At 40.6% G+C, this 13,382-nt stretch overlaps 1 protein-coding gene across 1 annotated transcript in view; it reads left to right on the top strand.

Moving 5' to 3' along the window:
* Positions 1-326: 326 nt before the first annotated feature.
* The window catches only part of LOC134227943 (GPN-loop GTPase 1), a 28,028-nt gene continuing 14,972 nt past the window's right edge, over positions 327-13,382 (top strand). Inside the window, exons 1-2 of the mRNA XM_062709656.1 lie at positions 327-660; positions 6,585-7,409. Coding sequence (XP_062565640.1) covers positions 456-660; positions 6,585-7,409 — 1,030 coding nt within the window. The 5' untranslated portion in view covers positions 327-455. The remainder of the gene's footprint in view (positions 661-6,584; positions 7,410-13,382) is intronic.

Raw genomic sequence — 13,382 nt, 5'->3', positions numbered from 1 at the left:
TATGAAAAAAGTTAAGGAAAAGTTCGCTAAAAATACCAATAATTAAAAATAATATATAAATTATTTATCATTTTTATGAAATTTTGGTAAGACGTTATGCGTCACAGATGGGGGTTCAAATCTGTGCTTTTTTGCGTTATGTAATTTGTAAATGAGCCCCATATATATTTATATACAATCCAAAAAGGATTACTGGAAAAATTGATTTTTGATAAAATATTATCGAGGATATTATTATTCTATATGCGGAATCTGCTTTGAGGTCTCATTGAACAGGGCTATCTTTTGCCGCAGCCACATTTTTGACATTTTCTTTCAAACAAGTAAACACCAAAAGTGCTTTGTTTTTGTTTAGTCCGGTTGATCTGCAAGATTGTGGTGTGATACTTTTTGATATCTTGTTTCCTAATTTTATTGATAATATTCCTAATTTTATTGGTAATTAAGTATTTTCAATGTCAGCTTCAAGTCAAAAAATGGAAACTGATGATCAACATACTGTGAAAAGAAAACCAATATGTCTGATAGTGCTCGGTATGGCGGGATCCGGTAAAACTACATTCGTGCGCAAGTTAGCCCAGTACAAGCATGACGAACACAATCCATACCTCATTAACCTGGACCCAGCGTGTCGAGAAGTTCCGTATCCGGCCAATATAGGTAAGCAACAATCCGGAACAAAACTGGATTTATTGAAACATTAAATTTAAAATCTCATGAATAGAGCCCAAACAATATTAAAATTACATGTGAGGAAAAACCGGAAAGACACGTTTGTCGCGCAATTTGATCATTGAAACGACGGGGTTTTTCGAAGTTTCAAATTTGGGACCGTCACGATAAGAGGTCAGGAAGTAAGAGCTAATAACCAAACTCGCTAATATTTCATACAACTATTGTAAACATTTGAATCAATGCATTTAACGTCTCTGCATTTAACTATTGAACATTTTTATTTTGCCGGGCAGTGTGCATATCTAATTGCTACAATAAATTGTCTAAATTTCTGTAATTACCTATACCTACTGTGATATATGTTATGTTCATCCGACAACCCCTCGTTTTATTTGACAGTTAGTTATGAGCGTGCCGTGGAAAAACGTGTATCGGAAAACATATGGAAATAAAACCTTTAATTAATGTAAATCCGTGTCGTATATTACATTGGCGACGAGTAGTGTATCGTTACACGCGTGTTCGGGTACTTAAAGAGCCGGAGACATGGCGCAAGGGCCAGTATTTCGGAATTTCGACTGTGGCAGTGAGGAATGGGAGCTGTATAAGGAGCAGCTGGAGCAGTATTTTGCTGCAAACAAAGTGGATCCGGATATGAAAAAGGCGGTTTTGATAAACCAATGTGAAGCCAAAACTTATAAACTGCTCCGGATTTGTGCACACCAGACGCTCCAGCCTCTATGACGTATGATCAGCTGTGCGAATTGTTATCGAAGCATTTCACACCGCCAGTTGTAATTCATAAGGAACACCGTGGCTTCGTGAGAGCAGAAAGAGAGGAGGGTGAATCACTGAATGCTTGGGCGGCTCGCCTCAAGAATTTAGCTTCGAACTGCAAGATGGGAAATCATCTTCAGCACAGTTTGCCGATGAAATTTGTTGACGGATTGGACGGGAAAGTGTACGATCGTATATGCGAAGAAGATGAATCCCTAACATTTGAGCGGGCGTATGAGATAGCAGTTAAATATGAGCCGGATTCGATCAAAATAGCAGGAATTTTTCAAATCGATCAGAATAAACAGGGAGCAAACCGTCGACAGACTACCGGAAATCGAGGACAACCGATGGGCAGATGCTAAGCTTGCAATAGGCAAGGTCACTACAAACGGGATTGTCGTTTCAAGGAATACGTCTGCAAGAAGTGTAACAAACGAGGTCACTTACAGGCGGCCTGTTCGTACCAGCGGAATTTCTACGTAAGAGCGCAAGATGAGCAGCAAATGGAGGAAGCAGAGGATGAGGTGACCTTGCAGCCAAAATTTCATCAGTAAGTGTCGGATGGGGAATGTGTTTTCAGTGAGTGCGAAGGCGAATGTAATTGAGCGAATGTATTGAGTGTGGGCATCGGAAAAAGAAGATTCACGATGCAGTTAGATACAGGAGCTTCAGTGTCAGTCATGTCATGGACATTCTATCTTGAACACTTCCGTAACTACGAAATGAACAAAACGAGCATACAATTGAAGGGATACAGTGGAGAGAAATTGGCGGTAAAGGGAGTTATTAATCCGATAGTCGAATACCGGGATTCTTCTAGTTCGTTAACATTTGCGATTATTGACAGAGGTGGACCACCCCTCCTTGGAAGAAATTTCGTTCGTCAGTTCCAATTGAAGGTGTATTCTATAAGCACAATGTATGGCACCACACAGCAGCGTTTGCACGATTTGATTAATCGACATCGGGAGCTGTTTAGTTCGGGGTTAGGAGCGTACAAACACTGTACCGTGAATATTGATCTAGAAGAAAATGCGCAACCGGTGTTTAGGAAGCCTCGGCCAGTTGCTTACAGGTTAGTAGACAAAGTGTCATCGGAGTTGGATGCGATGGAGAAAGAAGGAATAATCAGCAAGTGCGACAATTCGACGTGGGGAACACCTTTGGTACCGGTACTTAAAGGCGATGGAACTGTTCGGCTTTGCGGAGACTACAAGTCAACGGTAAACCAATACGTGAAGGATGTAATTCATCCATTACCAACAGTAGAGGAAGTTTTCAGCAAGTTGAATGGCGGAAAAAAGTTTACCAAGCTGGATTTGTCAAAGTGCTACAACCAATTTTTGCTGAATGAAGAATCCAAAGAAATTTGTGCAATTTCTACAAACAAAGGGTTGTACAAGATGAACAGACTGCCGTTTGGAGTCCGTCCGGCATCTGGTATCGTTCAACGTGAGCTAGAAAAATTGTTGTGTGGAATTCCTGGAGTCCAAAATTTTCTTGACGATGTTCTAGTCTCTGGAAAAGATGATGAGGAGCATTTGAGAAATCTTTCCATGGTACTAGATGTTTTGGAGCAAGCAGGCCTTAAGCTCAACAAAGCGAAATGTCAGTTTTTTAAAAGCGAAGTAACCTATGTGGGCCATGTCATAGGATCAGATGGATTAAGGAAGACGGAAGATCGGGTAAAGGCAATTCGAGAAGCCAAAGAACCAGAAAATGTTCAAGAAGTGCGTGCTTTTGCTGGACTTGTAAATCACTATGCTAAATTTGTGAAAGGTATGGCCGAGATTATGTGTCCGTTGTATCGCCTTTTGAGAAAGGGGGAAAGATTTTCGTGGACGGCAGAGTGTAAGGACGCGTTTGCCAAAGTTAAAAATGAAATTTGTCAGGATGTTATGTTAGCCCATTTCAACCCAGAAGCAGCGCTTGTATTGGTTTGTGATGCATCTATGAAGGGAGTTTCAGCAGTTCTGCTGCAAAGAGAAGAGGAACGAGAACGGCCAGTAGCTTATGCTTCAAGAGTTCTACATGCGGCGGAGAGAAACTATAGTGTCATTGATCGAAGGTTTGGCAATAGTATATGGTCTGAACAAGTTCTTCCACTATTTGATAGGGAACACATTTACTATCAGAACGGATCATAAACCGCTGCTTTCGATTGTAAATCCTACTAAAGGAATCCTCCAATAGCTGCGAGTAGAATGCAGCGATGGGCAAATTTCATGGCAGGATTCAGCTATAAAATAGAACATGTTAGCTCACAGAACAACATAGCAGACTATCCATCGCGAGCTCCATTCGAATCGTGGAAACTGTGGAAAGAAGATGACAGCTATTTGAACTTCTTTAACAATAGTGAAGATAGGGTGATGGATTGTGATGTTGTGAGAGCTGTAATGTAAACTGATGAAGAGTTAAGCAGGGTTCAGCAGCATTTGCTTACGGTTAAGCTATTGGAAGTAAATAGCCCATACCGCAAGCTTGGCAACAAACTTTCTCTGAAAGATGGATTAGTGATGAAAGGGATCAGAGTGGTCATTCCATCCGGCCTCAGGAAAATTGTACTGGAACAGATTCATCGGTCACACTTAGGAGTAGTCAAGAGCAAGACAATATTGAGAAGCTCGGTATGGTGGCCGAAAATAGATGAGGAATTGGAAAAATATATTAAAAACTGTTCAGCGTGTCTCACCAACAGGCCTTCCCCGGAAAAAGCTCGATTAATTCCGTGGGAACCACCTCAACGTGTTTGGAGCAGAGTACACTTGGATTTCGCAGGCCCAGTGAAGGCTTTCTGATAATGATAGATGCGTTAACTAAATGGGTGGAAGTTTTTCCTACAACAAAGTGCGACACAGAATTCGTGTTGAGTAAACTAACCGAGTGTATAAGTAGGTTTGGAATCATGGAAGAAATAGTTAGCGACAATGGTACCCAATTCACGGCCGGCAAGTTTCGGAATTTTTTAACAGCGAACGGTATCCAATTACGTTTAACAAGTCCAGGACACCCGGCAACCAACGGTCAAGCGGAAAATGCAGTGAAAACATTTAAAGCCTCATTTTGAAAATGCTTATCCAGTGGAAGGACAGAGCTCAGGGAAGCCGTTGCAAATTTCTTGATGGAATATCGCTCCACAAGTCACTGCACTACAGGAATCTCTCCAGCAAAAATTATGATGGGACGTCAAATTAGAACAACTTTAGATCTTTCGAAGCCTAAGAATTTCAAGCAGGCTAGAATGGAACGAGAATCAAAATCAGCAATTGTGAAACGTCAAGTTGTCCAAGTGGATACCTACCGCGGTACTAGAGAAGTTAAGTTTTCGTGTGGTGACAAGATAATGCTACGGGATTACTCGGATCCCAACAAAGCAAGTTGGAAGCCTGCTGAGGCAATCAAAATCCTCGGACGGCGAAACTACTTGGTGCGGCTGACCATAACGGGTATCAATCAAATGATACACGATACAAGAACACCGGACAGCAATCCAAAAAGCAAGGAACTAAAGGAACCAGTCAAGCAGCCCATCTGTACTAGATACTTCCGTGTACCAGTCAAGCAGACGCAAGGAGGTATTGGCATACCTGAAAGGAGCGACGGACCCCCACTATCAGTACCAAACCTAGTTATGGATGAGGAGTTGATGGGAGCCGACGACGAAACTTTCATGGATCCACCGCTAATACCTGAACAACAAAATGAGAGTGAGAGAGGGTTAGAAGTTGATGAGGAAGAAAATTGGTCAGAATCAGTTGCGGAACAGATTTCAGACAGGTTTGATAGCGAGGAAATCAGCGATAACAGTGACGATGAGTTAGAATTAGTAGGGTTCGAGAGGGGTTTTTGGAAATTCAGAGACTTCTTAGGCAGAATACGAAGCAAATGAGAGACTGATATAAAATTATGTTTTTTTTTACAGATTTCAGTATTTGAAGTGCTATAAGCAGATGTAAGCAATTAAACTACAATTATCTTATGATCTTATTGCTATCCATGGTAACATAGAATTAGTGCGGGGATGTGATATATGTTATGTTCATCCGACAACCCCTCGTTTTATTTGACAGTTAGTTATGAGCGTGCCGTGGAAAAACGTGTATCGGAAAACATATGGAAATAAAACCTTTAATTAATGTAAATCCGTGTCGTATATTACACCTACCTATATTACCATGAAAATGTCTAAAATGTTGATGATTGAATTCCGCATCCACTATTTATTGTTCTACACGTAATTCTACGTTGAATATTATTTGCGGTCGTGTCTTTAATACAACCTTCCACATTTTTTACGCGGTTGGAATTCATTTATTTATCGGTTAACCTGAACTTTCACAGCTTTTCAAATACCACCTGAATTTTCTTCATTTTTTGTGATTTTTTCGTGGGGTTGACTCAATTTTCTTTATTTTTTTTTTCTAAAGTTAAGGCCGAAAACTCTTCCAACATTTGAAAATTTTTAGCTGATCCGAAGGTTGATAAGACGATCGCCAATATCTATGAATGTAAATTTAGAAAAAACAAAATAAACGTACATACCTACTATGAATATGATAATTGATTACATATGTTAACATGGAGGAACATCGCCCAAGACCGACGGCGGCATAAATGATAAATGTAACGATGATGAAGCTGACCAGGTATCCAGTCATATTATTTTCATTCAATATTAAATACTCTTTACATGGATACCTGGTTGGCTTCAGCATCGTTACATTTATGTCTGGCGTATTATAATTAAACCTCCATAATCGTCGGTCTTGGGCGGTATTCCTCCAGTTTCCCCAGATCAAAGATTTGCACCAAGTGACCAGCCCATTGAAGTCTGCTGTATTGTTTACGATTAACAATATGTATTTTCTTTGTACATACAGCGCGTGATTCATGCGTCTACTCCAAACAGTTTACAGTCGAGTATTGTACGCCGCACTTTTCGTTCGAACCCCCAAAAGTTTTCCAAGGCAAGATACTTTTTGCTAAAGCTGAATAGGCTACTATCTATTTTCTCATCCGTTAAATGCTGACCAGACTTGCTTTTTCCGTTTTGGAGATATGATATCAAAAATGTGGGATTAATAATTTAGTTTTGCTAATAATCTAACAATTTTTATTTTTCCTAGATGTCCGAGATACCATAAATTACAAGGAGGTTATGAAGCAGTACAAACTAGGACCCAACGGCGGCATTGTCACTGCCTTGAATCTTTTCTCCACCAAATTTGGCAAGGTAATAGAGCTAGTTGAGCGAACCCAGGATAAACATAAATACTGCGTGATAGACACACCCGGCCAGATAGAGGTATTTACGTGGTCAGCATCCGGGACTATCATCACGGAAGCTTTAGCAACAACATTTCCCACGGTCGTCGTCTACGTAATGGATATAGTGCGATCCGCAAGTCCTACCACCTTCATGTCAAATATGCTTTATGCCTGTTCGATTCTGTACAAAGCCCGACTACCGTTCATAATTGTGCTGAATAAAATCGATGTCCAAGAGTTTGACTTCGCGATCGAGTGGATGCAGGATTTTGAATCATTCCAGGAGGCGCTTGAAAATGAAACTACCTACGTCAGTAATCTTACGCGTACGATGTCTCTGACACTGGATGAATTCTACAGAGACCTGAAAGCCTGCGGGGTATCATCCAAAACGGGCATCGGATTCGGAAAATTTTTCGAATTGGTTCAAGAAGCTGCAAAGGAGTATGAAAACGATTACAAAGCCGAATACGACAAGCTACGACTGGAGAAGTTGGCCGAACAGAAACAAAAGGAAGAAGAGCAATTGGCTAAAGTGACGCAGCAGAGTAAAGGACAAGAAGTGCCGTTGATCAATGAACTGAGTAGCGGCCGTGAGCGAGCGGATATATACTTGAAACACCCGGGTAATGAAAGTTCAGAAGACGAGGAAGGCCATGAAGATGATGCTCCGGTTTGTCCTGGTGAGTTTTCTCTTTCTTGTTACTATAATTATGTGTACTTAAACTTTATGATAAGACCCGTTCACTCAAAACATGAAATGTTGGTCAGAGGCTTAGGCTTGTTTTTTTCGGGTTTTCCTATACTGAGCCAATAAAATTTCAAATCGTATTGTCCACATGAAACTTCATAAAGTTTAATAAATTGAAACATCCTCGGATATTGTTGAAATTTTGCTATTTGAAAAAAATAAAATGTTGTTAAGTGTTGTGCAATCAGAACATGTAAATTCTTAATGGGACTGTTATACGCGTACTTTCAATATGGGATACACATGACATGTATTTTTGGACATGGACATAAAAAACCGCAATTTTCATTATGTTTTACATAATGAATACACTACATACTAGTAAAAAAAACTTCCTTTCATATTGGCGCTTTGATGTTGCATGAAGAAGAAGAAGCAGAAAGATGATAATCGAAAAAATCTCCACGGGAAAGCATACGAAGAAGTTTTTAAAACTCTTCTCAAAAATTCTGAACGCCATTTATATAAAAAAAGGCAAGCAGTTCGGGGGTTGGACTTTTCTCCTACTAAAAATCGCCTAAATATACGTTATCTGTGAAAATACGAAGAACAGAGATTAACACGAGTGGTATCTGGTATGAGTCTGATCTGCTACTTGGCTTCACCAACGACATTGCAATTATGGCACGTATCTTTGAGAAGATGGAGGAAGCCTACATATCGGACTGAAACCGACGGCAAAGCTGAGCAATTGATGATAAATCACTGGATAAGATTGAAATTGAATTTTTTTAATTACTTGGTTTTGCACCAGTCCAAGTAATTAAGATGAAAAAGAAAACTCTGGTATTTTCCAGAGGCGTATTTCTCAAGAATTTTATTTAGTTCACTTCAACAATAGTGAACTAAATGATCTGAAAAGTTTGGAAAAGGCTTGCATTATGTCCCATTTCCGTGTTACATGGGAACATTTCGGCAGGCCTGGGGAAAATTTCCAAAACCCCACTCAGTGCCGTAAGTGCCAAAAGTGGGGTCATGAAATTAAACATTGCCACATGGATGTTAATGCATGATTAGTGGTGGGACCTCTCACGCCAAGGGCACCTGCCATGTGAGAGAAGATTCCAATAAATTTAAATATACCAATTGTGGGGGTAATCACAAATCCAATTTCCAGGAACGCAAAAAAAAATTAATTCCCGTGCAAAATTGATGACGGAATTCCAATAGGATCCCAGATTCGTCGGGTAAAAATATTCCAAACACTCCAATTTCGCAATCATTTTCCGGACGAGCAATTCATACCCACCATAATCAACGAACAAATTTTGCTCCTAGCTCTCATCGGGTAGCGAACAGTTAGTCGATTCCAAATTTTTCAAACATACCTACCTATGCAAGTATCGCTGATGGTAGGCAAATTTTCATTATTTAAAAGGGTTATTGGACTTCATTTTAATAGATCTAAATATTTTTTTGAAAATTTCAAATTGAAATGCCCGCTCGTATGCCCGTAGGAACTACTTTTTATTCTGCGCTTGCTGAGACGCATCAAAGCTAAAAGAAAAAGATGACAGTTATTCGTTACTTCTTTGTCGAGATTGGTGCCTCTAAAAATGCGAGGTGGAAATTATTTGGATTTTGAACAGTTTTACCATTTCACATTAAAGGATAAGGAAGATGAATTATTCAACTTCCTAACAGTTCATAATGTGCACATTGCACAACTGAAATTTATTTAAAATCGTTCGGTGTTCCTGTGTGCACTATACATACCTCCTGATCGTGTTCGCGATGATACACTGATCGAAGCCCACACACAATCAGTCTTGTCAGTTATCGAAATGACGAATGCTTCGGACGAAATCATCATTATCGGCGATTTCAATCTGCCAGGAATTTCGTGGAGTTCCTCCTGCAACGGGTTCCTTCACATAGATATGGAACGATCTTCATTACATAGTCACGCCTCCAAACTCCTCGATTACTACACTGCCGCTAACCGCAAGTCGAGCACATCTGTATATGGGGCTCCATATACAGATGTGCTCGACTTGCGGTTAGCGGCAGTACAGCACAGCCACGTTACGTCAAATCAATCACGTTACCAACGAAAATAATCGCAGCCTGGATCTGTATTTTGTTAGCGCTCAGGACGCTGCTCCGCTAATTTTGCATGCTCCATCACCGTTAGTTAAAGTAGTTAACCATCATCCTTCGTTGATACTCAAGCTGAACAACACGCGAGCCAATGTTGTTGCATCGATCGAGCCCATAATCTACAATTTCCATAACGCCGATCATCATAGCATTGCTGAGTTCTTTGCTACATTGGACTGGGTTGACATTCTTGGCGGTTGTGATGCAGAGAATGCGGCATTGACTTTATCGCATATTATTGGACACGTGATTGAAAGATATGTTCCTAAGAAAATCGTCGCTCCTAATAGTTGTCCTTGGCAGACCCGTCAGCTTCGTAGAATGAAAACTGCTAAAAGAGCTGCTCTCAAGCGCTATTCCAAACACGGTTTCTTATCGTTGCGTGAGCACTACAAAAAATTAAACTCTGCGTACAAGATTGTTAGCCGCCTCTGTATTTCTGAATATCAGCAAAATATACAGCAAAACTTGAGGACCAGGCCTAAAACGTTCTGGAAGTACATAAATGAACAAAGGAGACAAGCTGGGCTCCCTACAACAATGACTCTGGACGAGGAAGTGGCCTCTACACCCCAATCCATCTGTCAGCTATTTGCCGACAAGTTTGTGAGCACCTATTGTAACGAAGTCATCTCTGATGTCACAATCGCTGAGGCTGCTAACAACGTTCCTGCAGTCGGGATCACTTGGGCCACGTTTTTCGTAGATGCAGAAATGATCCGTAGAGCTAACTCGCAGTTAAAATCATCCATGAGTCCAGGTCCGGATGGCATTCCGTCTTCGTTCTTGAAAAGGCACATCGAACTTCTGCTCGCTCCCTTTCAATTGATTTTCAACAAATCGCTATCCAGTGGACTTTTTCCGTCCGTGTGGAAAACCGCTACAATGTTTCCCGTGTACAAGGATAGCAATCGAAAAGATGTCAACAATTATCGCGGCATCTCATCCTTGTGCGCTGCATCCAAATTATTCGAGCTAGTTATAACACTCATATCTCACTGTAAGCAACATCTGAGTGCCGATCAACATGGGTTCATCTCAGGCAGATCTACGACCACTAATCTTTTGTGCCTAACTTCGAGCATTACCGACAGCTTTGTGCAGAAAGCACAAACGGACGTTGTATATACGGACCTATCTGCAGCTTTCGATAAAATTAACCACGCTATCACGGTTGCGAAATTGGAAAGACTTGGCATTGCTGGTTATCTTTTGCGCTGGTTCCATTCATATCTCACCGGACGGAGACTGTCTGTCACGGTAGGAAATTCTCAGTCCACTGAATTTTTGGCAACCTCAGGCATTCCTCAGGGAAGCCATCTTGGCCCCTTGATATTCCTCTTGTATTTCAACGATGTAAACAATGTGCTTCGAGGACCGCGACTGTCGTATGCGGATGATATGAAGCTCTATGCACTAATTCGGTCTATCTCTGACGCAATGGACCCACAACAAGATATTAATTCATTTGCGGCTTGGTGCACATTGAACCGGATGGTTGTCAATCCTAGCAAATGTTCCGTGATCCATTTCACTCGTGAACATCAGCCAATAATTTACAACTACGAGCTCAATGGAATTGTGATGCAACGTGTGAATTGTATACATGATCTTGGTGTTATTCTAGATACGCAGCTAACATTCAAGCATCATGTCTCTTACGTGATTGAGAAGGCTTCTAGAACATTAGGATTCATCTTTCGCGTCGCCAAGGGTTTCACCGATGTTTATTGCTTGAAATCACTGTACTGTTCGCTGGTTCGATCTACGCTGGAATATTGTTCCGCTGTATGGCATCCTAATTACCAGAACGGATCAGTAATAATTGAATCTGTTCAACGCCGCTTCATTCGTTTTGCTCTTCGGTTGCTTCCATGGCGAAACCCATTCCGGTTACCAGTTATAGCAGCCGTTGTCAATTGATTAATCTTGAAAGCCTACAATTGCGGAGGCACATTGCACGGGCCATGGTCGTTGCTGATACGCTCCAAGGCAGAATCGACTGCCCTGAAATTCTGGAATCAGTAAACTTGAACGTTCGACCTAGGGCACTGCGCAATAACGGAATGCTGAGGATACCTTTTCGAAGAACGAATTACGGACAACGTGGAGGGTCTACAGCGGGCATTCAACGAGGTTGCCCCATATTTTGATTTTAATTTATCCCGACAGACGATTCGTCGTAATTTTACAAGGGCTTATTCTGCCATGTTTCATAATTAACGATGATTTTATTATAATTACTTTTATTAGTACATTCAAAGTTAATTGCCTATATTGCCGGGTATTAAGCCACCCGGAGTGGAAATTAATTACTATGTCTGAAACTTGATTATGCATATGTACAACATGTGATAGATTTAGTTCGGAAAAGGTATTGGAGGGTAACCGCCCCTTCGGTGGGGTTTGATCCCACGACCCCAGTTCGCATGACAGGTGCTTTCCCTACTAAGCTACGAAGGACCTCCGTCGTCCAACGCAGCTTAGCGGGTACTGATGAAACCAAATTCCCAGCACCAGGTACCAGCCGATCTCTCGCAATACATTTTCAGAACTAACTCTCTCATATGTATTTTTGTACACATGCCAACCAAGTAGGATGAGTATTTAGTATTGTCCTGTATTGTCCGGCTCCTACACACTTGCTTCGTCAGCAACGGCGCTCAATGAAGTAGGGTTGTGTGAGGTTGTGCCAGTTTGGTCGTCAGATCATTGAGCGCCGTTGCTGATGAAGCAAGTGTGTAGGAGCCGGACAATACTAAATACACATTTGCACAATACTATGGACAATACTAAATACACACTTGCACTTACAATACTGGAGCATATCAGCACCTGTCATGCGAACTGGGGTCGTGGGATCAAACCCCACCGAAGGGGCGGTTACCCTCCAATACCTTTTCCGAACTAAATCTATCACATGTTGTACATATGCATAATCAAGTTTCGGACATACTTTTATTAGTATTAATTAGGATAAGCATCATTAGGACCTAAGTTGTCTTTTGATGAATCAAACAATAAAGAATAAAACCTGGACTCTCCATCAAAAGAGATCCAAATTATTTTATCAGAAATGATCGTCTTGCCAGCGCCTGTGATGGGGTCGCTATTGTCATTAATAAACCCCCTATAATTGTCCTTAATACACCCCCTATTCCCGTTCGCAACGTTAATAACTCGACCGCGTTCCAACCAAAAAGCTTGATTGTTTGTACATCACTAGATATCGATAGAAACTAACCATATACTAAAAAACAAGTAGGGGCAGTAGGGGCAATATGAACATACGGGGCAATATGAGCCACCCTCATTTTGAGCTTATTGACAAGTTTTATCATGTAAAAGTTATATAATCTTTAAGAGGATGCTCCACATATGCATCAACGTCAAAACCGAATTAAAATTCAATTCAAACATGAAAATACACTTGAAAATGTAAATTTTTGCTGCATAGGCAAAATTATTATAAGATTTCAAGTTTATAAATAAGGTTTTGACACAAAACTGATTAAAATACAGGTCAAAAATACACCACAATCAAGAGATATATTAAAATTGAATATTGTGCACATATGTTTATATTGATACAAATCTAAATTTATCATAAAACTTTGTTTTTCCAAAACCAGTTTCTATGGGGCAATATGGGCATACCTGCATAGAACAAGATATCTGGCCTTAAAATGCGAACAAGTTCAAATTTCAGTAGTCAAATACAAGAATATTATCATATATGTAAGATTCATTACGGAAAAATTACAACAGCGCATTACTGCGATAGAAACAGAAAAAATGACCATTG

The sequence above is a fragment of the Armigeres subalbatus genome, chromosome 3, assembly GCF_024139115.2.
Source record: "Armigeres subalbatus isolate Guangzhou_Male chromosome 3, GZ_Asu_2, whole genome shotgun sequence".
Taxonomy (NCBI): Eukaryota; Metazoa; Arthropoda; class Insecta; order Diptera; family Culicidae; genus Armigeres; species Armigeres subalbatus.
The sequence above is the reverse complement of the archived record's forward strand: the minus strand, read 5'-3'. Positions and strand labels throughout refer to the sequence as shown.